Here is a 27,040-nt window from a genome sequence, read left to right on the forward strand (position 1 = left end):
AATGAATAGGAAATAGGAATTATAGTTTATTTGCAGATTCAGCTAGCTGTCTCAAAGTACCGAATACAGGGTATTGAGCAATAATCATTGTCTCATGTCTCCTGACTCTTCATGAGTAGTCCCACGTACCCCGAAATCAGTAATCCTAATTATATAGAGCAGCAAATCTATGCTAACAGAGACACAACCTCATTCGTCACTTTCACCAGTTTCGACGCGGGCCTTTCGTCCAGTCCTTTTCTTGCTAACCACAGGCACCTTCGCGTTTCCCTCTTTTCTCTTTCCAGTTCGAGTTACAAGGTGGTCGATCACACACCCATCCTCCCAGCCAGCGGAGGACTGCCCGGTGATCGCTCGGCATCTGGGACAAGTCTTTCCATGGCGAATCAAAAGTTGATGGAGAGAGTATTTCAGGTGATCCGGAATGCGAACCTCGAGATGACTGAAAGCAGTGACCTCGGTAGCTTTATCTGGAGGCACCCAGCCGAGCCACTTGCAGATACGGAAAATATGAGTATCGACAGCAAAGCACGGGCGTTGCAAGCAGAAAAGAATGACAGAGGCAGCGGTTTTGGGGCCGATTCCTGGGTACTTGACCAGCTCTGTCATGGCGTCTTCCGTGCCGAGTGTATGGAGGTGGTTCAGTGAGAGGAAGTTCTGATCAGCACACGCTATCTCGTACTCCTTCTCTCCCTCAGTTTTTGCCGTGAGGTCGGAGCGCCCGTCAGACTCGCCTTTCACGAGAATGTTCTTGCGCTCTTGGTTCTCCTGGTACACCATGTCCAGTATTGCTTTGATCTTTTTGCTTTTGATATCTGCCAGACCACCCCTCTTGATCGCCTCGAAGACGTCCTTCAGCGGTGCTTGACGGACGGCATCCCAGTTGACGCTTCCCTTGCCGATACCTTCCTCAAGAATACCGAATCTCCGTACCAGACCATCGAAAGCCAAAGCGGAATTTCTCCCCGTCGTGGCACCGCTGAGCAGGGTGCGAATGAGTGCGTCTAGCACTGACGGAACCTCGCCACACCCGGTAACCGTGAGAGACGGCTCCGGGATCTTAGTAGGAGGGATGACTTCTCCATGGACGTTGGAGAGGAGCCTATTCACTTCCTCGCATTCTTCAGGTGTAGGCCGAGCCCATTCAGGATATGGGGTAGCTCCGGGCGTAAGACCATACGGGTTTTTCTTCTTGTTAATTCTGATTTGTTGTGGTAGTCCCTCTGTAGATTTGTCAACGGTTTTTTGAAGATCGCTTGCAAGTTTGTCTAAATCTTCTTCCTCTTTGATGCCGGAGTCTTGCTTGTTGAGTCTAGGATCTGCGTTGATATTCTCAAGTGGTTGAGAGACTGAGCCCAGGTTGTGAGGAAGGTCGTCATTCACATTGAGACTTGGTAAAGTAGCTTTCGTCTTTCTCTTTTTTGAGGACTTTGGTTGCTCTGTGGGCAGTTTTCTCGCTCGACCAGCTGTAGAGTTTCTAGTCTTCGGCGAGACATCTGGACCGTTCGAGTCGGCTAGCTGCGGTCTGATATGCTGTGCCTTTGCCGCAAGCAAAGCTGCCTCTCGGGCTGCTGCGGAACGTGTGACACGGCCGTTCATGCTGACAGTACACGGCTGAATCAATAAGGACACGGTTGGAAGATGGAATCCTTAAACGAGGACGGAGACTTGATCTTTATCGGGCGGTGATAGATGGACAATGGTACGTTAGTACAAAGTTCAGTTCGGTGAGCAGTATCCTCAGATGACTTTTCAATTGAAAGACTACACTTGCAAGAATAATGGCTTTAATATTCTGCCATCATGATTCTTGCTTCCCCAGAGCATGTGCAACAAAAGATGAGGGAGAGAATCGGTGCCAAGGTTGATTATAGCCTCATCAGATTGTTTGATTCAATATTCGTCATATCACATGATCCGACCTATGATCGCCGATCTAGTTCTATCTATATACAAACACCATAAGCCTCATGACATGTGTGCCAAAAGATTTTCATCGTAGATCCATAACTGCATGACCTGGACGGGAATACCATCCCCTTGTCCAGCCCGAGCTACGCAGTGGAAAGCATCAAACAGAGAGCCGCCCTTGATCTTGCTGTTCTCTATCGCATACAAACTCCAAGACGCCAAAGACAAATGCACCGTTGGTATAGTAATCCATCAGAAGAGGAAACCATAATCATGCATGATCAGCAATGTTATGGATGCTGATATCCATACGATCCTTGACCTTGGGAGGTTCCTCTTCGTGCGTCATGGGTTTGTTGCACCGGTTGAAGCCCACCTGAGGCACTTCGGATTCTCCAGGGTAATTGGCAGGAATAACCTTGCCATGTTGATCGAGCTTAACTCCATTAGCAGCAATCTGGTAGTCCTCTTCATTGGCGAAACCATGAGTGACAGCCTCTTTGGCACGGTCGACGGCCTTGATCTTGCGTCCTTCGCCACGAATCTTCTCGAGATGGTCAAAGTAGCCGTCATCGATGGGGGTAACGTAGTTGCCGCAGAAGACTCCAACTTCGAAGTTGACAGGTTCAGTCAACCCGTTTTCCTTAGTGATCTCGGCACAGGCACCAATCAAGTCGTCCAGAGTCTGGAAGATGACGTTGTCAGCGCCAATGTGTCTTGCGATACTGTCAGCGTTGCGGCCGTGTGCAACGAGCTCGCTAGGCGATGCCAAGTCGATACCGTACACGTGAGCATGTCTGTTAGAAGTATGAGTAATTTGTCGTGGCCATAGAAGGGAATTTGATATCGACTTACGTGATCTCAGGCGCGCAACTAGCAAAGTAGACCTTTTTCGCCCCAGCTTCCCTCGCCATGGTGACGATTTCTCTGCTGGTGGTACCGCGCACGATACTGTCGTCTACCAAGAGGACATTTCGGTCCTTGAACTCGGCTTGCATGGCGTTCAGCTTGCGACGGACACCCTTTTGCCGAGTCTTTTGTTCCGGCATGATGAAGGTACGGAAGACGTATCTGTTCTTGACGAAGCCCTGGCAGTAAGGCTTGTCCAGATAACGAGCAACCGCTGCAGCCGACGTGGTTGATGTTTCAGGAATAGGGATAACAACGTCGATGTCCTTGACAATCTCAGGTCCGAGAACATCGAGGATTCTCGCGGCAAGCCGATCACCCATGCGCTGACGACTCCGGTAAACGCTGATACCGTCGATGACGGAGTCGGGACGTGCGAAGTAGACATACTCGAAAATATCGGGAGCATATGCCTTCTTCGGCGCCACCTGACGGAAGACCGGCTCTCCACCCTTTTCGATGATAACGGCTTCACCAGGCTGGATATCACGGAAGTTGCTGAATCCAAGCTGGTGCAGGGCAACCGACTCGGACGCCATCATGTAATCCGTTCCGGGGCCGTCCAGGGAGGGTCTGGAACCAAGAACCAGAGGACGGATACCGTAAGAGTCACGGAAACCGAGGATACCGAACCCTACCATGATTGTCAATTGATATTCAGGAAATCACTGAGAGTTATGAATCTTGCTCACCTGCCAGCATCGCCGTGCAAGCCCAGCCACCCTGGCATCTCTCGTACATCCTGCTAAGGCTTGCAAAGAGATCTTCACTGTTCACACGCGCCTTCTTGGTCTCGCTGAGCTCATCGGCAAAGATGTTCAACATCAGCTCACTATCACTATCGGTGTTGATGTGACGGTGGGCCTCGAGATCCAAGTATCTTTTCAAATCGGGAGCATTGATGAGGTTTCCGTTATGAGCCAGGCAAATACCGTAGGGGCTGTTCACATAAAAGGGTTGAGCCTCGGCATTCGCGCTGCTTCCAGCAGTCGGGTATCTCAGATGTCCAATGCCCATAGAGCCTGGGAGGTCCGCCACTCTCGCACCATCATTGAAAACCTTGGCTGCCATACCGTTGGCTTTCAACTGGTAGAAGCGACCACCTGCCGCGCACGTTGCAATACCCGCAGCATCTTGGCCACGATCTAGTAATTGGAGATTGAAGATTAGTCTTGACCCTCGAAAGGCATTGCGTATCGTCCGTTTACTCACGTTGCAGAAGGTAGAGCGCTTCGTGGAGATCGACGGCGGCGGACGACTTGGGGTTCGCCAATATTAAACCGATGATACCACACATCTTGCTGAGAGGGTATTCTAGAAGTATTCATGATATCAGCATTGAGCCTGAAAATCAGACTGAACGGCAAGACAAATCAAGATTAAGCAATTAAAGTCAGATCGGATATTTCTCCGCAAGGATGCTTAGGAAGTCTAACATCTATAAAAACCGAAATTCATCATAAAAGAGAAGGAACGACATGTACGAAATTAAGAAAAAAAAGTCACGAGTGACACTCACGTCTAGAGGCAAAAGTTCTGGCACGCGCACACAGAGACCGGGGAGGGGGTCGAGAAAAGGACCGGAAATGTCGGCGAAGACAGGGGTGGTATTGGAGAACGACTCTCTTATTGAGACATAACAATAGCCACTGAAAGATGACTAGAGTCAAGACGGTGGTCAACGCAGAGCCCACGAAGGGAATATTGAATGAACAGATGTCATGGTGAAGGAAGAGTTAGGAGAGAGGGAAAAACTGGGACGAGAGGAAGCCCTCATATTCTTTTAATTCCTCAGTGCTGTTGGTTCTGGTTCTTTCCCCACCGCTCAGTCAGTGGAAGAAACAGAATTTTTGCGGGTGCCGCTAAACCAATAACAAATGAAAGGCTACACTCGGCACTGCTTCGGAGCCTCAGGCAGTGCCGAGACCGGCGATGACATAAGCTGTCAATTTTGCCCCTCACAAACAGGGCAAACATACTTCGTTTGTCTTCAGTATCAACACTCTTTGATAGAGTGACCTCTCCTGGAATGATGGGAACAATTTACTTGATAAGACGTAGCTCAACTCAAGTTACTGGTGATCTGTAAATGAAGTGTTATTAGTCGAGTCTCAGCTCAGCTCATATTTCAGCGTGAGCAGACTGAAGAGCCTCATGACTGCTGGGAATAAGCCTATTGATGAACTTAGTACTTATAACAGTGCTCATTGATTCACTGCTCAATGGTTTGCCAGCTCTTTGTCGAACATCCTTATGGTTGATTGCTCCACTTCTTTGCTAAATTCTACTTGTGTTACTCTCCCTCATAGTGTTCTGACCAACATGATCTATACCATGGCATATCTTCCAGTTCTCAGGTTGTTACGCTCCTTACATTCCCTTACTCTCCCAAGTTTCTCTTTCCCAGCATTTCCTAGTTGCCTCCATTCTACGAAACCGTTGGCAATTCAGAATAGCTCAAAGACCTTCCTCATCCTCCAGCTCTACCTGCTTTAGTAGAGATGAACCGTCCTACAAATGATTTCCTCCCTTCCCAGGAGCTTCCACAGCGTTCAGAGCCCATATACGTCGACGATAGTGATGATTGTAGCATCTGTGATACCGACAGCAACACTGGCAGCAGCGTCACGATCAATAACGACCCGGATCGGTCGTTTTTCCTTGATGACGAACAATTTCACCCTGGAGGCAGCCGACGAACCCCAACGCCTTTCCACATAGGACCTCAAACTCACCAAGAAATCATAGACCTCACCTCGGGCCCTGAGCTATTGGTCACCGAAGGCGATTATCTCACCGATGAATGCTTTGAGCGTCTTCTCCGAGACTGGGGCCGACCTGGACCCGCGGCGGCGCCTCCGCCGATTCATGAGGCCACGGAATCGGAAAAGCGCCCAATCGACCATGCTTGCGTAGACGGAATCGTTTACAAAGCGGGGCATTCCCTTGAACTTCACAATGGCCTTTATCTCAGAATCGAAACTGTGCTTCAAGATACTGCTGGAGAGATCTTCTTTCAGGGCCGTCATCTGATCCGAACGAGGAATCACAAGGGAACTTATATACCCAAATGGTCCAATGAACTGGTCTGGATCGTTAATGAGTCAACAGAAGTCCCACTGGGCTTCGTCAAGCGCTTCATCAATATTCGTTTCACAAGCTGCTGCCATGTTGAGCAGGATCTCCAGAAACAAAATCGGCCAAATGATCTGTTCTGTCGATTGAAGGAGAATCTTGATTCATCTCAGGCAGCAGTAGAGTACCTGTCATCCCAAGAATCTGATGAAGGCTTTGCAATCGATTCTACGTCTTTACGAGAGTCATGGCGAGGTGAAACTCGTCCGTTTGGTAGTGCGGATACCAATTCTCAACCACAATCTCCAGTCATAGTCCTGGATGCAGACCCTGTCATTGATCTTACCGAAATTGAGAAAGAAGACGCCAGAGTGCAGAGAAAGCATCGCAAGTATACGTTTGGCGATGGGTTCTGTGGTGCAGGGGGTGTCTCTTGTGGTGCTTCGAAGGCTGGTCTGCATATCAAGTGGGCATTCGATAAGTCGGAGAATGCGATTACTACGTATCGTCTGAACTTTGCAACTGCGGTGTGCGAAGCATGTGACATCTTCTGTTTCTTGACGAATAAGATAGAAGATTTAAAAGTGGATGTCAGCCATGGTTCTCCTCCGTGTCAGACATTTTCTCCAGCCCATACGATCAACAGTGTGAATGACGATGATAACTCGGCGTGCATCTTTTCCTGTGCGGACATGATTAAGAAATCGAGGCCGAGAGTGCACACAATGGAGGAGACCAGTGGACTTTTTGATCGACACAAGGAAACCTTTCACAGAGTCATCCAGGATTTTATAGAGATCGGCTACTCTGTTCGTTGGAGAATCCTGAATTGCATGGACTATGGGGTACCGCAATCGCGAAGAAGGCTCATCATTATTGCTTCCGGGTAAGGACCCTGCTTTCGTATTGTTCTCCTGTCTGTCCTCACTGGCTTTTCAATGTGTAGGAGCTGATGTCTTTCTAGACCAGGAGAGGTGTTGCCATCCTTTCCGAAACCCACTCACGGGCTGCCGGGATCGGGCCTTTCTGATTACACCACGATCAACCAGATGATAGCGAACATCCCCCCAGATGCCCCGGACCACGATATCGAAGGTGCGAGGAGTCGAGGACTGCGCAATGGAACGAGGATCCCCTTCGACCCGAACCAGCAGGCAAAAACCGTGACCTGCAGCGGCGGGGAGAATAATTACCATCCGTCTGGCACACGGGGCTTCACAAACCGCGAATTCGCCTGCCTGCAAACGTTTCCTCTAGACTATCGCTTTGGAGCACGAGAAGTTCGGAGGCAAATCGGGAATGCCGTCCCTCCTGCGCTGTCCAAAGCGATTTACCGAGAGATCATCAAGTCGTTGCAGCGTACGGACGAGCTGGGTATCCGTGACAAGGGCAAAGGCGTTGGTTTCTTCGATTCGTATTCATCTCTGTGGTAGATTTGATAAATTTTGGTCCTTGTTCAGTTCATACGAAGCGTCTGTTTGATACCCGGATAAAAGAGGGAGGTTTCCTCCATGATTCATATCTATAATGGTGACTGGTTTAGTCAATTGATCTCCAATCGGCTGGTGCAAATGCTCTGTCCATTATATGGGGTTAAGCTATAGCCGCGGAAATGGAAAAGATGCCGTCCGACCGCGGGGAGCTCCAAGGGATGATTTTGGCCATCACCATCGGCAGAGAAGGATCCTCCCTCGACGCTTGACTCTCGGTCAAACCGCTTCAGATCATCGGACTGTTTAGTTGATTGATAGTGAAAGTTTCAAGCTTGTGCCAAAATATGACATCCGCAGTGTTCATGCTTCCCAATGAAGCGGAGCAGCACCGTAATCATGACAGTCGCAGGCTGTTGAGTATGCAATGTAGAATCATCACAGACCTGGAGACTTCGAATGATTCAAGAATCAAAGCGATTTTCCGACACCGGAGAAAAGTCTGGACAGTATGACCATTAGAACTCCGTAGATGAAGGATCATCATCTGGTCATTTTACAGTGTGCATTCGGATAGCCGGGAGTAACCGCAGGACAACAAACAGAACCGGCCTCGGTCCAGCGAGAAGTTCGATCTCGCTCAACAATTATCCCTCGCGGTCCCTTTTCTCCTTCTTTTTTCTCCTCTTCTTACCTTTCCTCCTCCTCCATTGCTAAGCGACCATCCTTAATTACAACTTCTTCTCCTCTCCTCTCCTCCTGTCTCCTGAGTATTGCATCCTCCTTCTTTCCCTTCTCCTTCCATTATGTCTGCCTCGTGTTCGGCGCTGAGACGGCTGACCCACAGGTCTCCCCGCACTTTGCCATCCCGCATCGTCTCCGTCTCCAGGCCCTCCTCCCGCATTGTCGCTCGCAACTCCTTCACCAAAGCCGTCAACCCTTGTGCTCCCCGAGTTTCACAATTCTCGACAATGACTGTCCTTCAGCACGGTGCTCCCTCTGCTCCGACAGAGAGGAGCTATGATCCCGAGATCAAGGATATGGCTGATTATGTTCACAACTACAGTGTGAACTCTGATTTGGCGGTATGGGTCCATTCTTCTCCGTTGCGCATAAGCGATTTTTTGGCCTCAATATGAATTCTATCAATTGAGGCGTGGCATTGGTTATTCAGTTCGCATCGCTGGAAGGAAGTAGCTCATGCATTGATTTGATTTAGTATGACACTGCCCGTCTGGTCTTCCTCGACACGCTGGGTTGCGGATTGGAGGCCTTGAGATTCAAAGAATGCGCCAAGCTGTTGGGCCCGTTGTTGAGGGCACTGTTGTTCCTAACGGTACCCGTGTCCCTGGTACTCCCTACCAACTTGACCCTGTCAATGGTGCCTTCAACATTGGTGCCATGATCCGGTGGCTTGACTACAATGACTGCTGGCTTGCCGCCGAGTGGGGTCACCCCTCCGACAATCTGGGCGGTATTCTCGCTGTCGCTGACTGGATCTCCCGCACCAACCGTGCCGGAGGTAACCTCGGAAATGGCAAGATTGTGAAGGTCAAGGAAGTGCTGGAGGCTATGATCAAGGCCCACGAAATCCAGGGTGTTCTGGCCCTGGAGAATTCCTACAACAGGGTCGGTCTGGACCACGTTGTGCTGGTCAAGGTTGCCACCACTGCTGTGGTTGCCAAGATGCTCGGTCTCAACGAGAAGCAGACCGCTGATGCCATCACCCAGGCTTGGGTGGACGGCCAGAGTCTCCGTACCTACAGACATTCCCCTAACACCATGTCCAGAAAGTCGTGGGCTGCTGGTGATGCTTGCCAGCGTGCTGTTAACCTTGTTCTAAAGGTCCAGAAGGGCGAGGGCGGTGTTCCCACTGTCCTATCCGCCCCCGTCTGGGGTTTCTATGATGTTCTGTTCAAGGGCAACAAGTTCAAGTTCCAGCGCCCGTACGGCAGCTACGTCATGGAGAACGTTCTCTTCAAGGTTTCCTACCCAGGTAAGTTTGTGCGGAAGTGGGAATTAGACGAGTTCATTATTAACCCTTGACAGCCGAGTTCCACTCACAGACCGCCATTGAGTGCGCGCAGATTATCAACAGGAAGCTGGCAGCTATGGGCAAGAGCGCCAAGGACATCAAGGAGATCACCAACCGGACCCATGAGGCTTGCATCCGGATTATCGACAAGCAGTTCAAGGCTATGGACAACTTTGCGGACCGTGACCACTGTGTTCAGGTATGTTTTCAGCTCGAACTCGACCTCGGAAGCTTTGCTGATCTTGATCAAGTACATGGTTGCCACCATGCTGGCCTTCAACCGCCTGACCGCCGAGGACTACGCTGACGGCTCCGAGGCTGCCACCTCACCTCTGGTTGAGGACCTGCGCAAGCGCATCCGCTGTGTGGAGGACCCCCAGTTCACCCGTGACTACCACGACCCTGCCAAGCGCACCATTCCCAACGCTCTGACCGTTACCCTGAACGACGGCACCGTTCTGGAGGAGGTCGTTGTCGAGGCTCCCCTGGGACACCGCTTCAGACGTGAGGAGGCCAAGCCCGAGATTGTGTCCAAGTACAAGCGCCACCTGGAGGCCCACTTCGACCAGACCCGTATTGACGAGCTTCTGAAAGTTGGCTTGGACCGTTCTTCTCTGGAGAACTACGATGTTGACAAGTACGTTGACCTCTATGTCAAGGACAAGATGGTCGCCGCTGCTCAATAATTGTGTCAAAATTAGAATTGATTTTAGCATGTTATGTCATTATACGAAAAGGTTTCTGGTCCTATACGATAGCAGAAGAATAGATTTTCTTAGCATACCAGGTCAGATCTAGTAGACATACCTGAACTGCATATTCGCCAGATCAGTAATATCCACCAACTCCGTGGGCTTTTCGGCGTCGTTAACAGGCCCAGCAACCCTATCTCTCCTCCGATTCTCCCACCGTAGGTACACCCCAACACAAGAGCCACCAGCACCACAACCACAAAACAAACAATGACCGCCTGAAACCCACTCTGCATTCATTCCATCAGCCCAGTTTCCCTCAGTTTGATGAACTAGTACACATACCTGATACCTCGGCGCCTCACTCTCAAAAAACAACTGCGGCCCAACAATATTCCCCGCGCAATACATAACGAAATAGATTGCGCTGACAGTCGCCCGCTTACTGAACCCGCCGATATTCGAGGCAACCATTGCGAGCGACAGAGGCATGCTAACAGAGTAGACGCCCATGAGGAGGAGGCCGGCGTACCGCGTCGCGATGGACTCGGTGGCGTAGACGAGGGCGCTGCCTAGGATGCTGTGATCGTCATTTTGTCAGGGACAGTTGCGGTGGAGAGTTGGCTTTTGGGAGGGCGGATTTACCTGATACAGCCTACTGCGGCGATGACGATGCAGCGGCAGTTTTGGATTTTGGAGGATAGGGTGGAACTATCGTTCGATCAGAGGGTTAGATCTGGGAGAAGGGCAAGGAGACTTACGAGAATAAGACGAAGACGAGGATTACAGCGCCGACTGGCATACCCAGCAGCAAGGTCTTGAAGGTCGAGAAGCCGAAGCCGTAGAGGATGAGGCTTGAAAACTGGGGGGTTGTTAGCATCTGCGGTGTTCGGGGTAGCGAGGACGGGTATACCGTTGTGAATCCGCCGTTGGGGATGTTGAAGCCCAGGATCATGACGGCCAGCAGCCAGGTTTTGGGATCGACGAAGGCCTCGATGATTTGGGCGGTGTCGATTTTATTGCGCTTGTATCCGGCTTTGTTGGCTTTGAGGCGTTCGATGGCGAGGAGTTTCTCTTCTTCTGTGAGGAAGGTGGCTGTGTTGGGTGTGTCGGGGAGACGGAAGAACATCAGGATGCCCCAGAGGAAGGTGATGATGCCGAAGATGATGAAGAGCCACTGTATTGTTGGACATTATGAGTAAGAATGGAATTGAGACTTGGAAAGGGTGTGGCAATACCTTCCAAGACTGCAGACCAGTCTTGATTTGCCAGATTCCCACTGCAACGAGATTCCCTATGATCATTGAGATGGAATTCCCACAGAACCAGATCCCATGTCGGAGTGGTTGCTCAGACGTCCGGTACCACAGCGAAGTAATCAGACTGAAACCGCTGGAGACACTCGCCTCGGTGCATCCCAGGAAGAAACGGGCCACCATGAGCCCGGCGAAATTGGTCGTGGCGGCATGGGAAGCCAGAACAATAGCCCATAGCATGCTGTTCATTGTCAGTATAATCCCTAAGGGTTCAGGGAAGTGACGAACAAGTTACAGGCCAGATACTTCCCCAGCGGAAACTTGACCAGGAGAATAGAGGCTGGATATGAGAAGAACAGATAGCCAAAGTAGAATATGCTGCCGGACCAGCTATACTCGGATCCCTTGAGGTTGAGATCTGTTCGCAGGCCCATGATGGCCGTGTAGCTGAGGGCTTGTTTATCTAGGAAGGCCATCATATAGGCAAATGTCATAATAGGGAGGATCCTTATAGCTGTTAGTTCATGGCAGACTGGTTGTCTGATTGCATGTCGGACATACATAATGTCAATCTTTCGGACGAGTCTTTTCTCTGCGGTGGACGAAAAGGTAAAGCACTCTTGAATCTGTTGCACAGCGCCCTCGTCGAGGTCATCTGCATGCTTGTTGTTTTGTAGTGTCTTCTCGCTTGACATGTTTCCCATTTTGAATTGCAATCAGTGTCTCAGCCATGCAGTCTCGTTCCATTCTGTATACAAACATCCCTATTTATATCCAGCAACATTGGAATCTCTATCTTGTACCCCCGCATTTCGAAGATAAAGTTGAGCCCGTGGATATAGAGATAACGGCGCCGAAGATTGACACTGCCGGGATAGTGTCATTGGCTGCGTCGGCAAAGCTAGCAGGCCTTGGCAGCTTTGGCGATACGTATACGATATAACTAGCTATAGAAGTTGATCGGAGAGTATGAGTCAATTGGATAGAAGAGCCGAGGCTAGAAGGTGCCGTACATCTCATTCCCTTATCAGACAGAAACTATGCGGTGGGATCATGTTCCATTCTACTCATACGTCACCTAATGATTACTCTAGAAATATCCTGCCTACATAGGTTATAACATAATCTACGCGTCTCTTTGGAAGTCCTCCTTCACCTGTGCTGCGAACTCATCGTCCACCAACATCTGACAAGCGACTACTGCCATTCCTGCGGCGCAGTCGAGACATCTCTCGTACGATGCTTGGGATCCGGCTCCTGCTGTAAACTCTGGCGTATGATTGACCCCTTCTGCCGCAATGGTGAACATTCCATGGAACCCAGGAACAGCATATGACACGTTTCCTACATTATAAAAGTTAGTCGTTTGGAACAACACGTTCAGAGGGATTCATACCCATGTCTGTAGAGCCTCCCCCGAGAGCGTTTGGCTGGCCGGCATTGTCATAGAGGGTATGGTGACCCATTGCGCGCATCGCAGATACAAAACTCTGGCAGATGGGACGATTTGTCTTTAAATCGGCATATGAAATTCCCCTGTCATGATCAGAACGACGATACATTCCCACCAGGACATAACCACTCACCATTCAAAGTCGACTTTGCAACCTGTAGCCACTGCAGCTGCCTCAAAGCACTTGACCACCTTGTCCGTAAGGACTTTCAGACTCTTAACTGTGTCTGATCGGATGTAGTAGTCCACCGTTGCAGACATGGGAATCACATTCGGCCGGTCTCCCCCATTGACAATAACCCCGTGGATTTTCTGGGAAGGCCTGATCTGCTGCCGCAAGAGGGAGATGTTCACATATGCAGAAACCACAGCATCAAGAGCATTGATCCCTTCCCACGGAGCGGCTGCCGCATGCGCCGGTTTGCCAGTAAAAGTCACGCGCACCTTATCATTGGCAAGGAAGCCTCCTGGCACCGTTGTAGCTATACACAGCAAATCCGGGGCACTGGGGACCATAGGCATGGGATGAACCATGAGACATGCGTCGACATCTTTATACGCCCCATTGTCCAGCAGGCGCACCTTTCCGCCGCCCGACTCTTCGGCGGGAGTACCCAGAAGACGCACGGTATATCCGAGCTGCTCGGGGCAGTGGATTTTCAACGCTTCGCAAGTGGCGATGAATGCAGCGATGGAGCTTGTCGCGATGAGGTTGTGCCCACACGCGTGCCCGATATTGGGTAGTGCGTCGTATTCCGCATTGAATACCACGATGCGACCACCGGCACCATGTTTGTACTCAATTTCTAGAGCCGTGTTCAGGTCATACGCCTTTCTACGCACTTCATAGCCTTCAAGGGTGTCGAACAGCTCGCAGATGTGGTCGTGTGCTTTGTGCTCCTCATAAGCTAGTTCCGGATTCGACCAGATCTGGACGGTTAGCGGACGTTATGGTTGTGATGGAGTCAACCTTACTTTGTTGTTGATATCGTTGAGCTGCGCGTCATACTTGCGAATGGCATCGCGAACTCTTCCGATGAATTGTTGTTGAGATACGGAGAGCTGCATTATGCTTGTCTGACCCTTGGCCGTTCTTCTTGATCATTTCGAAGGCCTCCAAGCCAAGGCTGACTCGGAGTCATTTTATATGCTTGTTCTGCTAAGACGATCAACAAAGCTGAAGCCTTCAACTTCCATCTCGGCAACGTGTGGACTTGCCGAATGGGGATTGTCATGACTCCAAAAGTCATGATTGGCTGAGATAAGTGCAAATCACGTGTAATTAGCCGATGCAGCCAATCACGAATAGCGACTCGGTATTTCTCCGCATCCTCGCTTCGTTGCCGATTTGGGGTGGCTATGTCAACCTCGACGTATCTCTCACTCTCCTCACCTGGTCGCTTCATGCCAGTCGTCGTGATAAGAGGACCCATTGGATAATCATACCTCGCCGGCAAACCCCGCTAATGTTCGTGTGCTCGAATGTGAGGGTCGCATTAATACCAGTCATCAGCAAGCAATCTGGCTGTTCAATGATTCAGTATGTACAAGACTGGCCGAAAAGCACGTTCCAAGACTGGTAGGATTATCTGCTTTCTGGCCTGCTGCCAATGACTCATAGAATGCAGGTTGCCGTACGTGTCGGATCCGAAAAGTGAAATGCGATGAGGAACGGATTATCGTCGACAGCAAGAAGGAACCCCAATGCAGGCGATGTTCTGTCGCGCGAATCTCCTGCGAATGGAAGGGTGGACCCATCCCTCGTCGGTCAACGACAGGGAATAGAAAGAGTCTGGAGTCAGGGACCCATGCTAGCTCGCATGGCTCGATGAGAAGACTGGCTGACTTGCAGACTGCCTTACTTCCTGCTTGCACCCATGACAGTAGTCTGCAAGCTGCCAATTCACTTCTCCTCTCGAGATCTGACCGGTCTCGCTTGAACTATCTTCGGGATTCTGTCCTTGTAACTATACTCGGCAAGCATTGGCCGTGGTCCACCATCTCCTACACCTACCATAGAGTAGCCGTCAAGGAACCTATGGTGATGAGCATGATCCTCGCCACGACTGCCAGTGAAATCCATCGATCACGCCTCCATGCTTGCGAAAATACACGCGTATACCCCCCAACCAGTAATTCGTCCGATATCGATGGCAGGGTACACTACGGCACAGCGTTGTCCAGACTCCGTGAAGCACTGGCTGAAGGCGTGAAGACCCCGTCGAAGGTCGAGGCGGTTTTTATAACGTTGTGGCTGATGATCGATTACGAGAACCGGTTCGGTAGTGGTGCATCTACAATCAACATCCATCTGCGAGGGATTGAAAGCATACTGCACAACTATATCTTACCTCAGTTGAAATACGAGGACTGTTCGGCCCCTGCAATTACTGCCGGCAGTCCTGAAGCGGCAGGATTGCTGTTTGACAATTCGGCTGAGGGCGCGAGCTTGATCGAGAGAGCGGCCAGGAGTTCGGTCGAGTCGGTAGCTGGTCCATCTGAGGGGAAACTAGTTTACACCGCAGTGCCACTATTCCTGCTGTGGACCCTCTACTTCTTTACGCCAGGCGCGCTTTTCTTTGGCCCTGGGGCTGTATATGAACCAGGGTTTGACAAAGTCAACAATGATCTCTATCGTCTCTTCCGTCTCTTTCTTCATGCAGAAGATGAAAACACGCCATTGAACCTAGAGAACCTCTATCGTATCAGTAGACAGTCGCCTTCGAAGTTCTGGGGAGAAGCCTACCCAGCCAAAGCACAACTAGACGACATGGAAAACTATCCCGGCTTAGCCCTTTACCACAAAAGCCATGTGGTTCAATTCAGAATCACCGAGCTATTTCGGCAAGCAAGAAGCACCTCGTGGAACGAAGCACCTTATCAGCAGATTGTCGAAGAGATAACCAAGATAGCCAATGTAAGGCCGTTCGCACCCATGTTGCTGCTCAGACTGACATACCATGCTAGGAGTTCGAAATGCTTCTCTCGTCTGCAAAAGCCGCCCCGTCGTGTGATATTGTGGGAGACGGGCGCCGCCTGATGGAGACAATCTATTGGGCAGCCATCACGTATTACAGCACGATTGTATACTTCCACCTATGCTTTGACAGGCTGCTCCCAGACAACATGCCGACCATGTTGATGTCGCGAGAAAAGGCCGTCTCCCTAGTTTTAGACCTATCCCTCAAGCTCCATCGAAGCAGACCGCATCTCATGGTGCGCATCACGTGGCCGCTCTTCATGGCAGGCGTGGCTACCACGGACAGGATCTATCAGGATTGGGTGTCCATCCGATTACGAGAGTTGGGACGGTATGGGCAGAATTACAGCCGTGTCAGCCAACGCTTTGACGAGATTATTCGCGGAAGTGACCTTTTTGCGTATTCTCAGAAGCAACTTCCGTATTACGATGCTGGTTGATCCACTCAAAGATGACCAATCCGATTAACTCCTTTTCGATCAACAGATCACTTCGAGAACGTTCGAAAACCAGCGATGATCTTGGCAAAAAGTGCCCAAGATATTCGCCGAATTGACTCCAAGCGACAGGATGTTGTCTTACCAGAATAGTCTGGGGCACATGACTTGAGATGCAGGAGACACTGATATCTGATCTATTCTCCGGCCTCGCCTCTAGTGCATTTAGAGTTTGGTTGGATATGAGATTTGATCCTTGACTCTTTGACTTCACGATTGGACCGAGTTGAAACCAGATTTCTCCGAATGTCTTAGTGGATGTTTGGGAATGAGGTTGCTTCAGTGCTTCGCCATGGATTGAACTTTGCGACGAGCCTTCTTGGCGGATGGAACACTCGAAAAAACCTCTAGTTGAGGGTGCTATAGAGTTTATGGCATTATTCAGTGCCACCTACAACGATACTCATCCAAAAGGTCGTTAGATTTACAGGTCGATACCGACCTTGTCTGCTCTTCCGCCATCATGCCAAGAGAAATTGCTGTACTGGATAGTGATTTTACATGACAAGCCAGAGACAAAAGCAAAATAAGCGCTAAACGTGGTTCCAAGAAAGTCCAGCCAGCTTGGAAAGGAACAACAAAAGCAAGCGAAAATCTGAATGTCATTCCTCCGGGGCGTACGATGCCTGACATACTGGGCACCTGTATGGACGGTATTCCCACCATGACGCAAGACAGAAGTAATGAAACGCATGGCCACAGCGATTGAGAACGAGCAGAGAGGCCTCCGCAGGCGGGCCCAGATCAGATGTGCCTTGTGGGTAACGCTCGGGATTCGAGCACGGAAGCGATGATTGTGACGGCGACGAGGGTAGCACGGTCGAGAGGCAGACGGCACTATGAGAACAAACCCACCATTACTCATTAGTAACGGTGTGATCACGGATTGACGATGTCTCACTGATGAGAGCAGCCAAGGCCGCTAGTGCAGCCCTGTCCCCGCTTTGTCTCCAACGCCAAGAACAAAGGATGGCCGATAGCCCGATAGTCTGAGAAGGGGACTTACCACGGTTCTTGCGCGTACCGTCCAAAATCATGGACATTATTGTTGTTGTTGCTGCTTCGGCTGCAGACAGCGGTATCGCTCCGCTGCTCTTCCAGCCATCTCTCCACGCCCACCTGTCGCATGCAGCCATATTCTCGCAGTGCGGCGAGCTCGCGTGCTCTTCTTGCAGCCTCTTTCCTGCGGTGCCGCCACATGATTATGCTGTGGTCCAAGTTTGTCAGTTGTTACCTCTATAGTTCGATTCCAGCGTTCTGGGCACTCGCAACGAAGCGTATAGAAAATCATGGAACATTCCCCGCGACATTCGAGGACAGGTCGAACTCACATAGGGATCGCACTGATGGCGACGAATAAGACGACTGCTCCCGCAACTACACCTGCGATCTCGCCATTGCTAGCCATAGACACTCACTCCGTAGACGAAGGGCGTATAGTCAATACGAGAAGCAATGAACCAGTCTCTAACAGACCACGGACGACACGTAATCGGGTAAATCGGCTAGCTTCAACAAGCCAGAATATAGTAATGCACAATCAGATCAAAGCGAGTGCCTGTGCACAAGACACAATCACTGGGTGTGGGGACTGAGGGAGGGGAGGATATCAGACAGCCATTCAGAGAACCAACACCCACAATGGAGCACACACACTAGGAAAGATAGTCACAGGCCGTGTTGGGCGTCGGGCTCCGTCTGCCCAGGGGACCAGCCTGCATTTAGATAGGGCTGCCACTGGGTCTCAGGCCACCACTTGCTGCCTCTCGCCAAGACTCCCAAGACCGTCCAGGCGGGAAATAACCCCAAGGCCGCCAAGGCTCCCGCTCTTGGCGCAGTGGTTCCGGTTGCCCCGCGACCGCCTTGCTCAGCCAATCAAACCGCTTACTCCAAAAGGATTGGCCACTTATTCGCCCTGAGGCTTGGCGGTTTCTTGGTATCGCCCGGCCGAAGGTGCACACGTGGGTGGGATGTCGGCCGTGTCTGATGTCGTGTGCGTCATCGGGCCGGGAGGGGGCAAACGCTCGCGCACCGACCCAAGGAATTCGGCCAAGATTCTGGATCGATTGCCTCTTATGTATGCGATGGGTTGGGGATGTGATTGATGTGCAGTGTAAACGAGTACGGATTGATAAGGGTGCCAAGATTGGAACCACAGTTCGCGTCATGGACGGGTTTCGGGGCGCCGGTGATGAGTGACACAGAGCGACTTAAATATGTTGCGATACCCCCCGCAAGGAACAGGAAAAGAAAATCTGGATCTGCAATCTAGGCTTTAGTTCCAAAGTTGATTTCAAGTCGTTGTGTATGGACTCTCACTCTCTTGAAGATACAATATACATGAAGCCTCCTTAAGATAACGTCACTGGAATAGAACTTTCATTATAACATGGGTGCGCAGAAGAAGCAATCCTCTGACAACTCTCAGGCTTTGTCTCAGCCTGCTCATGCTCTTCGCTATGAGGATGTCCTTCGTGAGCTGGTCGTCGATCCCGACGAGGGTCTGACATTGGAGGAGGCGAAACGAAGACTCCAACAGTATGGTCTGAATGAGCTGGAAGGGGGAGAGGGTGTTTCAATGGTCAAGATTGTCATTAGGCAGATTGCCAATGCCATGATACTGGTTAGTCTCTCCATTGTTAGACAGATTTTGACAGACAACTGACGACAGCAGGTCCTGATCATCGCCATGGCGGTCAGTTTCGGCATTCAATCCTGGATCGAAGGTGGCGTTATTGGAGCTGTCATTGGTTTAAACATCGTGGTAGGTGTCTACCAAGACTATGCCGCAGAGAAAACGATGGACTCGCTTCGATCATTGAGTTCTCCCACCGGAACCGTCACGCGTGATGGCAAAACCAATACCATTCCTGCCAACGAGATTGTCCCTGGGGACATGGTTGAACTCAAAGTTGGAGACACGGTTCCTGCGGATCTTCGGTGCGTATGAGTTATCAGACAAAATGTCGTTCCGTTCACTAACTGTTGATAGGCTCGTCGATGCTATGAATTTCGAAACCGACGAGGCTCTCCTGACTGGCGAATCGCTGCCAGTGCAAAAAGAGGTCGAAACAACGTTTGACCCGGATACAGGGCCTGGAGATCGCTTGAACATCGCGTATAGTTCCTCGACGGTGACGAGAGGCCGCGCTCGGGGCGTTGTCATCGGCACCGGGATGCAAACAGAGATTGGAGCCATCGCCGCTGCTCTCCGCGCCAGCGACTCCAGGAAGCGGCCCGTCAAGCGCGGTCCCGAGGGAGAAACCAAGAAACGATGGTACGTGCAGGCGTGGACCCTGACCTGCACAGACGCCGTGGGACGATTCCTGGGAATCAACGTTGGCACACCACTGCAGCGCAAACTATCCAAACTGGCTTTGGCCCTTTTCGTCATTGCCGTCATCTTCGCCATCATTGTCATGGGCGTCAATGGGTTCCGCAATGACAAGGAGGTCATCATCTACGCGGTCGCAACGGGACTTGCGATGATTCCTGCCTGCTTGGTGGTGGTTCTGACCATCACCATGGCGGTTGGCACCAAGCAAATGGTTGAAAGACATGTCATTGTCCGGAAACTTGATTCTCTTGAAGCCCTGGGCGCTGTGACTAACATTTGCTCAGACAAAACGGGGACCCTCACCCAGGGGCGCATGGTCGCCAAGCGGGCTTGGATTCCCTCTGTTGGCACCTACTCGGTGGGGTCTTCTAATAACCCCTTGAACCCGGAAGAGGGCGACCTGAGCCTACTGCCTGACCCGCCGGTCAAAGTTGGTCCTGACGCTCAGGGAGAGCCTTCCAGGCCGGACGATCTGCTCAAGGACAATCCTCTTCTGGAGCAATATCTGAACGTGGCAGCGATGGCCAACCTGGCCCATGTGCACAAGTCCGAGCACAATGAATGGCAGGCTCGTGGTGAACCGACTGATATTGCGATTCAGGTATTTGCCTCTCGCTTCAACTGGGGACGCGATCGCTGGACCAAAGGCGAGAAGCCTGTTTGGCGCCAAAAAGCTGAATATCCGTTTGATTCCACCGTGAAGAAGATGTCCGTCATCTTCAAGGATAGCAACGACGACCGGGAGATGATCTTCACCAAGGGGGCGGTGGAACGGGTCCTCGAGGCTTGCACCACCGTCACCTGGGCAGCTGGTTCCGACCCGATCGCCTTGGACGAGAACATCAAGGAGGAAATCTTGCAGAACATGGAAGCTCTCGCAAAGGAGGGCTTGCGGGTTCTCTGCCTCGCCTGCCGGGAGAATCGCCATCCCGTCAAAGGAGAAGATGTCCCTGCTCGTGAAGAAGTGGAGAAAGATCTCACATTCTGTGGACTCATCGGTCTGTATGACCCTCCCCGGCCTGAGACTGCCGGCGCTATCGACGAGTGCTATCGCGCTGGGATCTCGGTCCACATGGTCACTGGTGACCACCCCGGTACTGCGCGAGCCATTGCAGCGCAGGTTGGCATCATTCCAGCGAACATGGATAGCCTTGCCAAAGATGTTGCGGACGCCATGGTGATGACTGCCAGTCAGTTTGACAAGTTGACAGATGAGGAAATCGATGCGTTGCCTACTCTTCCTGCTGTGATTGCTCGGTGCGCTCCCCACACAAAGGTTCGGATGATTGATGCCCTCCATCGTCGGGGTCGGTTTGCGGCAATGACCGGTGATGGAGTCAATGACTCCCCATCGTTGAAGCGGGCAGATGTTGGAATTGCTATGGGACAATCGGGATCTGATGTGGCCAAGGATGCATCGGAACTGGTGTTGACTGATGATAACTTTGCTTCGATCATCAACGGAATTGAGGAGGGTCGTCGTATTTTTGATAATATTCAGAAATTCGTCTTGCATCTTTTGGCGGAAAACGTCGGCCTGGCCCTCACGCTTCTGATCGGTCTCTGCTTCAAGGATGACAACGGGCAGTCTGTGTTCCCTATTGCCCCTGTTGAAATTCTATGGATCATCATGATCACCTCCGGTCTCCCGGATATGGGACTGGGTATGGAAATCGCCGCTCCAGATATCATGGACCGTCCCCCTCAAAGCGTAAGTAACATCAGTCACTCTTTTGGGGTCATATATACTGACGGCAGCAGAAACAAGGTATTTTCACCTGGGAAGTCATAGTCGACACCGTCGTCTACGGCGTCTGGATGGCAGCTCTCTGTCTCGCCTCTTTCTCGCTCGTCCTCTTCGGCTGGGGAGATGGCAACCTGGCCTCAGGCTGCAACAGCGACTACAGCCCAGAGTGCGACGGCGTGTACCGCGCCCGAGCCACGACCTTCGTGTGCATGACCTGGTTCGCTCTCTTCCTCGCCTGGGAGATGATCGACATGCGCCGCAGCTTCTTCCGCATGCAGCCCGGTTCCAAGCGCTATTTCACCCAGTGGATGTTTGACGTCTGGCGGAACAAGTTTCTGTTTAGCGGCATCATGATCGGATTCATCACGACCTTCCCGATCCTGTACATCCCTGTGATTAATGACGTTGTTTTCAAACATGTCGGCATCTCCTGGGAGTGGGGAGTGGTGTTTGTTGAAGCGATTCTTTTCTTCGCTGGCTGCGAGGCCTGGAAGTGGTGCAAGCGCATCTATTTCAGACGGACCAGTCAAAAGGAAACTGGCAGAGATAGGATACTTCGGGACTTTAGTCGGTATACCACCATGAGCAGGTCCGAAACCCAAGCAACGAGTGATCTGAATGTGGAAAAGTCGATGGTTTAGATCTTGCAATGGGACCGGATAGCAGCAATTGGAAGTCAGCGAAGCTACTATGTGGCCTTGCATGGGTTTAATTGGTCGCCACTGGTTTGCATGAGCAAAATGTGCATAGTCATGAATAGAAGTGATTTTTTTCTCTGCAAATTCACTAGTAATTGACTTTATGACCACAGAACACTGGGGCTGCAGCCTGCCTATATAGGCCACATGGCATATGTGTTTGCTATTACTGCAAAGGGCAAGTACCACCACAATATAGTAGCATGTCCCTAAGATCCAAGACATCAACCAACTTTCAGAAGAAAGTGTTCCTTCTTCCAGACAGAGGACAGAGCCCGGATAACTTAGAGATGTGTTTAGGAGAGGTTAAGTTAGGTGGACATATCTCCTAAAAGGGTATTGGTACTGCATCACTCCAGTTGATATAGTATATCTTTGTGACTATACAATGGCAATTATTATCATATTTATGTTGATTCACTATAACTACATTATATGATTTCTGTATGTATACTTATCACTTTACCTAAGCATACTAGTAATTTAGTACATGTCACATGGGCTCCTTAATATTCACTCTCGTCCATTAATGTACACCATATACGTGTGCTATCTGGATATATATCCAATCACAACCCTTCCGCAACAACAGACAGGTCAACAACAACCAGATAAAATAATAGATTAGATAGTACTATCTATATAGCCCCATTAACAGCATAAATTTATATATGAAAATACTATGCTAGGAATGTTTCCACTAAATTTGACATAGTGGTTCTTCAGTGGTTGAGACTCGAGATTCTGAAAAAGCGCATATAAAAGGAATAGAATATAGATTACTTCCAATAAGGGCAAGATGGCCGAGTGGTTAAGGCGGTGAGTGTTCCCTGTGTCCTGTTTCTCTCTCAGCATCTCAGCTAATGATCAACCTAGTTACGTTTAGGCCGTAATGGGAAACCGCGTGGGTTCGAATCCCACTCTTGTCATTATCTTTTTTCTTTTCTTTTTTGCCTTTGCCGCCGACCCCTTTACGTGGCACTTAAGTTCTTAACAGAATCTAGCCTGGTCAGAGTAGGTAGTACTTATCAAATTGCGCCATTGGCCAATGACAAGGCTGCCGTCTCATGTGAGGACACAAGGACGACTGTTAGCCTGTTCCAACTCCAAACAGCACCTTACGCCATCCTGCGGGGCCTACATTCCTATCACCAGCTGCTTGCCCACCCCATCCCTAGAAAGATACAGTGGGTGATTATCGAACTGACCGCATGCTCATTGCCCATCATAGTCTGAGCATATTATTTATCATAATCAGCACAGTTGATCCAGCCTCTCAGTTGGTCGACCATCCAGTATGGCTCACACACCCAGACAAGAGAGGGTTTCGAACCCACGGGGTTTCCCATTACGGCCTTGACCTTGGAAGCATGCACCGCCTCAAACAACAAGGTACTGTATCTATTTCAAGCATTCAGAAGCCCAGGCCCAAGCCCAGCCCAAGCGGCACAGCATTCCGCATCCGAGCTAGACTGGGGTAGGGCCATCAGATCCCTGCTAAGCGCCGAACTATAGGGCATGTCGGTAACCCACACTACCCTACTACTATCACGCGAGTCGTAACTTGCAGATAGCGCAGTTCTAGCCCTGGTAGGCGTGTCGCACTTGTTCTGTTAATGGAATGGAGCGTCTGCCAGATGTAACCATACAAGCCACTATCTTCCTTGGAATGCTGGCACAAGGCTAACTGCCCAGGCGCTTAAGAATGTCGATGCCTGAATTATCAGTGGTCTGGCACGGCCAGATGAGCGATGTGGCTTCACCATGGCCATGGCAATTGGCTGTTTCATCTCAGTGAACAGGGTTTCATACTTGGCTGCCTTGGTGCCTTTCCCCGTGAGGTTAATCATCCTTGGTTTGGATATTTTCAGACGCATAGCATGTGTGGCACAGTCAATGCAGTTCTGCCAGTGGCTGTGTCGCCATGATCGTGACGGTGGATAGAGGCTGTTGGTTGCTGAAGGTGTACAGGGGAAATGGCATATAAGGGCTGAGATATCTGTGGTCGTCGTTGTCTTCAAGTCAACAGCACATTTCTCAGAATTGACATCACACCTCAGTGGCAGGTAATCATCACATTAGCAAGCACAATGTCCTATCCCGATCTATCTACCATCCTCGAAGTCTACCCTGAATGCGAGTACACCTGCTACGGGTACGCCCCATCCCAACGGCGCCGCTGCAGAATGCGAACAAGGAAAGACAACCGAGACAGGGCTTCCCGGCTCCTCAAAGAGGGCACCAGATTCCTCCAACACGACCTACCCGTCGACGGTCTGCTCATTGAGCTAGCCCCGCTAGTTCTCTGCAAACGCTTCCACCAATACCAGGCAGACGACCTGGTCCGCGACTGGCGGGCTAAGCTGCGGGCGTTCCAGCAGCAGACTCTTCTGGCTGCTATATCGAAATCCCTCCAAGAGCTTGTGGAGAGTCGGGCGCGTTCGCTTACTGCTGGGTCGGCGGGTCAGCGTTTCTCAGAAAGAGTTTTGAGTCTCCCACGGTTGGAGAGGTCGGCTGCTATTGTAACGGAGGAAGAAGGAGGAGATAGGGAGGACGAACCTGAGCCTCAACCTGAACCTCAACCTGAGCCTGGACTTTCTCCCAGCCGGACATCTACCGAGTCTTCGTCGCCAGCTGTCCCCAGTGGTGCCGCGGAGCCAACCGTCGCTCAGAGCGAGCCCAGAAGAACCACTCGCAAACCAATTGAAGGAGACTGTGATATCTGCATGTGTCCTCTACGAGAACAAGACAGTGATGAAGACGGCGAGGGATCAGATGACGGCGATGGTGAAAATGACAATAATGTGTCCGACACAGCGTCCGACAATGAACACGATGACAACGAAGAAGACAATATTGACGACCTTGTATACTGCAAAAATCAGTGCGGTAAGAATTACCACAAAGCCTGCATCGACGTGTGGCTTGCTACTCAGCGTGCATTTCGAACCCCACGCGGGGATCCTGTCTGCCCGTCCTGCCCCAACTGTCGAGCAGTGTGGTCATCCTGATTTCATCATTCTGCGGGGAGTCTTGGTGTTTGTCTATTTACTTTTGTGACCCCACTTCCTTCCTAAGTTATTATTATAATGAGTCAGATATTCCCTGTACAGTCATGCCTGGGGGGGGGGGGGGGATCATGAGTACGAAACGGCCTTTCTTTAGAAACCTATCAATAGCAGCTTGCTCGATTTGCAAATATAATCATCTCTATCAGTCATGAAAAGCTTGTAGCTGAGCTAAATGGATACATAGATGGTCGTTCTCCAATCGGTAATCCATTCCCACGCCTTGTTCTTGTCTCGACGATGATCACTTTGTGCATATGGTTCGGCGTATGTTGGTGACAGCAATGTTGGCCGCAAACTTCCTTCCGGCTTGGACATACAGTTCCCTCTCGGTACCAAAACCATCGCGCAGCGGGTACTAGTGGGTGAGGATATTCAACTCCGTTCCTGATAAGGATGATTTGCAGGGTTGGCCTCAGAAAGGTAAGACGCAATAATAGGAAGCGTCCAGTAACCTGCTAGTAACCTGCCAGCGGCTGCGCCATATTGAATTCAAGTTTGATGTTTTCGAAATAGAAGAATCGGCTTCTGTACGGAATTTTCAAGTGCTAAAGGCACAGTTAGACAGTGAAAGCTTAAGAAAAGGGGGACGGGGCAGAAGAAGAGATAAATACTCACATGGCTGAGCGCCTGCATCATCACTTGAGTAATCACATCAATAGCCACTGGGATGTCATTTATAATACTGATTTTGTTCAATGGGTATATCGAAGTCGAGTCTGTCAGTAGTAGCTGGTGCGGTAATCGATATCCTGATGTATCAACAACAAGAGAGCAGGAGGAAGAAGCAAGCAGGAGATCCAGGAGAGCTGGAAGACATCCGCTCATGTAGGCTCTTCTATCCCAACAGTACGAAGTGAATACATCTGGTCATCTATTCACTATGTCATCCATATAAGACTGTGGATGCAGTATACATGGGGTAATGTCTTACTTTTAGGTCCTAGTGAATGACAGCCATTTTATGAATGTGTGGATGAACTATAATACTTGTAGTGTTTCATCCTTACGTCCTCTCCTGCGACTTCTCTTCCACCGACTTATCCAACACTGAAGGAAGCTAATACATGCAGATTATTAAATAATGGCATATATCCCGAATATCTCCTGGCAATCACCATCACCATCACCGCCTTTTACCTTTCTTAAGGATGAACAACATGGCTGTAAGGTAAAGTGCAAAATCTTCAGGCTTAATGCTTAATGAAGGCAGTCTTTGTGCAATCAGAGACAGAGAGGGCAATCAGACAATCCCTCCATCAATAATCAAAAATCAATGAAAGAAAGGCTGCCACGGCAGCAAGCAGCAAACAGCAAGCAGAGAGCTGGGGCTTACATGGCGACCTGATTTCCAGAAATAATCAATCGCAAGCAGCCTCGACTCCTCTAGTACTGGACGATGATAACTTAAGGTACAAGCCGTACAGTACTCGACGAACCGAACCGTTGGCGAAGAAAGTAACGAGCTCTGACCGCAACATGGCATACCAGTTCGGACGATCGAGAGCGGTCGATATCAATACCAATACCGATACCTATCTAGCTGCAAATGCCTGGGGAGAGAGTGGACAAGAGGCGCCGCATGGCGGGAATCTTCCGATGACTGCTACCTATTGATGCTGAATTTCAAGGTGGTGATAACTAGACAAGAGGCGTCATTACGGCAGCTATCCATGCAAAGATAGTTAACCTTAGGCGGCTCAGCAGAGTCAGGAGGAAATCTGGGGACGTCAAGGGTTATTTGGAACAAGGGCATAAAGAAAGGACTTTGGGCTTGGAATGTAAGTAAGTAATAGATGGCTGATGAGTTTATTTTTTTGGATATGTCTAGACTGGAAAGGTCATAGTATGGACATGATTTTACGGCTTCGTTTTCTGAAGTTGAAAATTAGCAAGTGTAGACGAAACCATCATGCCAGGCGGAATGGATTATGTCTGGATGCAGTGCGAAA

At 50.4% G+C, this 27,040-nt stretch overlaps 10 protein-coding genes and 1 non-coding gene across 11 annotated transcripts; 6 read left to right on the top strand and 5 right to left on the bottom strand.

The window, feature by feature from the left end:
• Window positions 1-66: 66 nt before the first annotated feature.
• On the bottom strand, window positions 67-1,763 carry P174DRAFT_440540 (endonuclease III domain-containing protein). The gene has a single exon (XM_024827074.1). It carries the CDS (start codon window positions 1,597-1,599, stop codon window positions 190-192), a length of 1,410 nt encoding a protein of 469 aa, XP_024684524.1. The 5' UTR covers window positions 1,600-1,763; the 3' UTR covers window positions 67-189.
• A 207-nt stretch (window positions 1,764-1,970) lies between these two features.
• P174DRAFT_440541 (amidophosphoribosyltransferase) lies at window positions 1,971-4,414 on the bottom strand. The gene is made up of 5 exons (XM_024827075.1): window positions 4,340-4,414; window positions 4,033-4,134; window positions 3,513-3,965; window positions 2,767-3,454; window positions 1,971-2,708 (listed from the first exon to the last, which is right to left on the bottom strand). Exons 2-5 carry the CDS (start codon window positions 4,115-4,117, stop codon window positions 2,183-2,185), a joined length of 1,752 nt encoding a protein of 583 aa, XP_024684525.1. The 5' UTR covers window positions 4,118-4,134; window positions 4,340-4,414; the 3' UTR covers window positions 1,971-2,182.
• Window positions 4,415-5,086: 672 nt separating this feature from the next.
• P174DRAFT_387770 (DNA cytosine methyltransferase) lies at window positions 5,087-7,328 on the top strand (the record flags this gene model as incomplete). Its single annotated transcript, XM_024823373.1, has 2 exons — window positions 5,087-6,781; window positions 6,860-7,328. The coding sequence occupies exons 1-2, from the start codon at window positions 5,322-5,324 to the stop codon at window positions 7,326-7,328; spliced, it is 1,929 nt and encodes a 642-aa protein (XP_024684526.1). The 5' UTR covers window positions 5,087-5,321.
• A 723-nt stretch (window positions 7,329-8,051) lies between these two features.
• Window positions 8,052-10,147, top strand: P174DRAFT_440544 (putative 2-methylcitrate dehydratase). The gene is made up of 5 exons (XM_024827076.1): window positions 8,052-8,410; window positions 8,545-8,581; window positions 8,623-9,321; window positions 9,375-9,559; window positions 9,612-10,147. Exons 1-5 carry the CDS (start codon window positions 8,132-8,134, stop codon window positions 10,044-10,046), a joined length of 1,635 nt encoding a protein of 544 aa, XP_024684527.1. The 5' UTR covers window positions 8,052-8,131; the 3' UTR covers window positions 10,047-10,147.
• A 7-nt stretch (window positions 10,148-10,154) lies between these two features.
• On the bottom strand, window positions 10,155-12,012 carry P174DRAFT_450283 (putative MFS allantoate transporter; the record flags this gene model as incomplete). The annotated part of the gene is made up of 9 exons (XM_024828920.1): window positions 10,155-10,262; window positions 10,322-10,342; window positions 10,398-10,632; window positions 10,698-10,763; window positions 10,814-10,914; window positions 10,966-11,229; window positions 11,291-11,549; window positions 11,597-11,815; window positions 11,870-12,012. The coding sequence occupies 9 exons, from the start codon at window positions 12,010-12,012 to the stop codon at window positions 10,155-10,157; spliced, it is 1,416 nt and encodes a 471-aa protein (XP_024684528.1).
• Window positions 12,013-12,434: 422 nt separating this feature from the next.
• P174DRAFT_366439 (M20 family metallopeptidase) lies at window positions 12,435-13,829 on the bottom strand (the record flags this gene model as incomplete). The annotated part of the gene is made up of 4 exons (XM_024822112.1): window positions 12,435-12,652; window positions 12,705-12,844; window positions 12,895-13,691; window positions 13,737-13,829. 4 exons carry the CDS (start codon window positions 13,827-13,829, stop codon window positions 12,435-12,437), a joined length of 1,248 nt encoding a protein of 415 aa, XP_024684529.1.
• Window positions 13,830-14,157: 328 nt separating this feature from the next.
• On the top strand, window positions 14,158-16,181 carry P174DRAFT_511608 (uncharacterized protein; the record flags this gene model as incomplete). The annotated part of the gene is made up of 3 exons (XM_024831804.1): window positions 14,158-14,340; window positions 14,390-15,678; window positions 15,729-16,181. Exons 1-3 carry the CDS (start codon window positions 14,304-14,306, stop codon window positions 16,179-16,181), a joined length of 1,779 nt encoding a protein of 592 aa, XP_024684530.1. The 5' UTR covers window positions 14,158-14,303.
• A 954-nt stretch (window positions 16,182-17,135) lies between these two features.
• Window positions 17,136-17,438, bottom strand: P174DRAFT_366848 (uncharacterized protein; the record flags this gene model as incomplete). Its single annotated transcript, XM_024822135.1, has 2 exons — window positions 17,136-17,160; window positions 17,245-17,438. 2 exons carry the CDS (start codon window positions 17,436-17,438, stop codon window positions 17,136-17,138), a joined length of 219 nt encoding a protein of 72 aa, XP_024684531.1.
• A 1,189-nt stretch (window positions 17,439-18,627) lies between these two features.
• Window positions 18,628-21,963, top strand: P174DRAFT_430250 (cation-translocating P-type ATPase; the record flags this gene model as incomplete). Its single annotated transcript, XM_024825616.1, has 4 exons — window positions 18,628-18,861; window positions 18,913-19,178; window positions 19,231-21,286; window positions 21,337-21,963. 4 exons carry the CDS (start codon window positions 18,628-18,630, stop codon window positions 21,961-21,963), a joined length of 3,183 nt encoding a protein of 1,060 aa, XP_024684532.1.
• Window positions 21,964-22,813: 850 nt separating this feature from the next.
• Window positions 22,814-22,949, top strand: P174DRAFT_t67. Its single transcript has one exon. It is a non-coding gene; the product is annotated as a tRNA-His (tRNA).
• Window positions 22,950-23,735: 786 nt separating this feature from the next.
• P174DRAFT_440549 (uncharacterized protein) lies at window positions 23,736-25,142 on the top strand. The gene has a single exon (XM_024827077.1). The coding sequence runs from the start codon at window positions 24,111-24,113 to the stop codon at window positions 25,029-25,031; it is 921 nt and encodes a 306-aa protein (XP_024684533.1). The 5' UTR covers window positions 23,736-24,110; the 3' UTR covers window positions 25,032-25,142.
• The last annotated feature ends 1,898 nt before the right edge of the window (window positions 25,143-27,040 follow it).

Source organism: Aspergillus novofumigatus (genome assembly GCF_002847465.1).
Source record: "Aspergillus novofumigatus IBT 16806 chromosome Unknown P174scaffold_3, whole genome shotgun sequence".
NCBI classification, from domain to species: Eukaryota; Fungi; Ascomycota; class Eurotiomycetes; order Eurotiales; family Aspergillaceae; genus Aspergillus; species Aspergillus novofumigatus.

Coding starts and splice junctions, on each gene's coding strand:
- P174DRAFT_440540 (XM_024827074.1), bottom strand. CDS start 1,599: ATGAACGGCCGTGTCACACGTTCCGCAGCAGCCCGAGAGGCAGCTTTG.
- P174DRAFT_440541 (XM_024827075.1), bottom strand. CDS start 4,117: ATGTGTGGTATCATCGGTTTAATATTGGCGAACCCCAAGTCGTCCGCC. Junction 3,966..4,032: donor AGCGCTCTACCTTCTGCAAC/GTGAGTAAACGG, acceptor TCCAATTACTAG/ATCGTGGCCAAGATGCTGCG. Junction 3,455..3,512: donor TTGCACGGCGATGCTGGCAG/GTGAGCAAGATT, acceptor CAATCATGGTAG/GGTTCGGTATCCTCGGTTTC.
- P174DRAFT_440544 (XM_024827076.1), top strand. CDS start 8,132: ATGTCTGCCTCGTGTTCGGCGCTGAGACGGCTGACCCACAGGTCTCCC. Junction 8,411..8,544: donor GTGTGAACTCTGATTTGGCG/GTATGGGTCCAT, acceptor GATTTGATTTAG/TATGACACTGCCCGTCTGGT. Junction 8,582..8,622: donor GGTCTTCCTCGACACGCTGG/GTTGCGGATTGG, acceptor GAATGCGCCAAG/CTGTTGGGCCCGTTGTTGAG.
- P174DRAFT_440549 (XM_024827077.1), top strand. CDS start 24,111: ATGTCCTATCCCGATCTATCTACCATCCTCGAAGTCTACCCTGAATGC.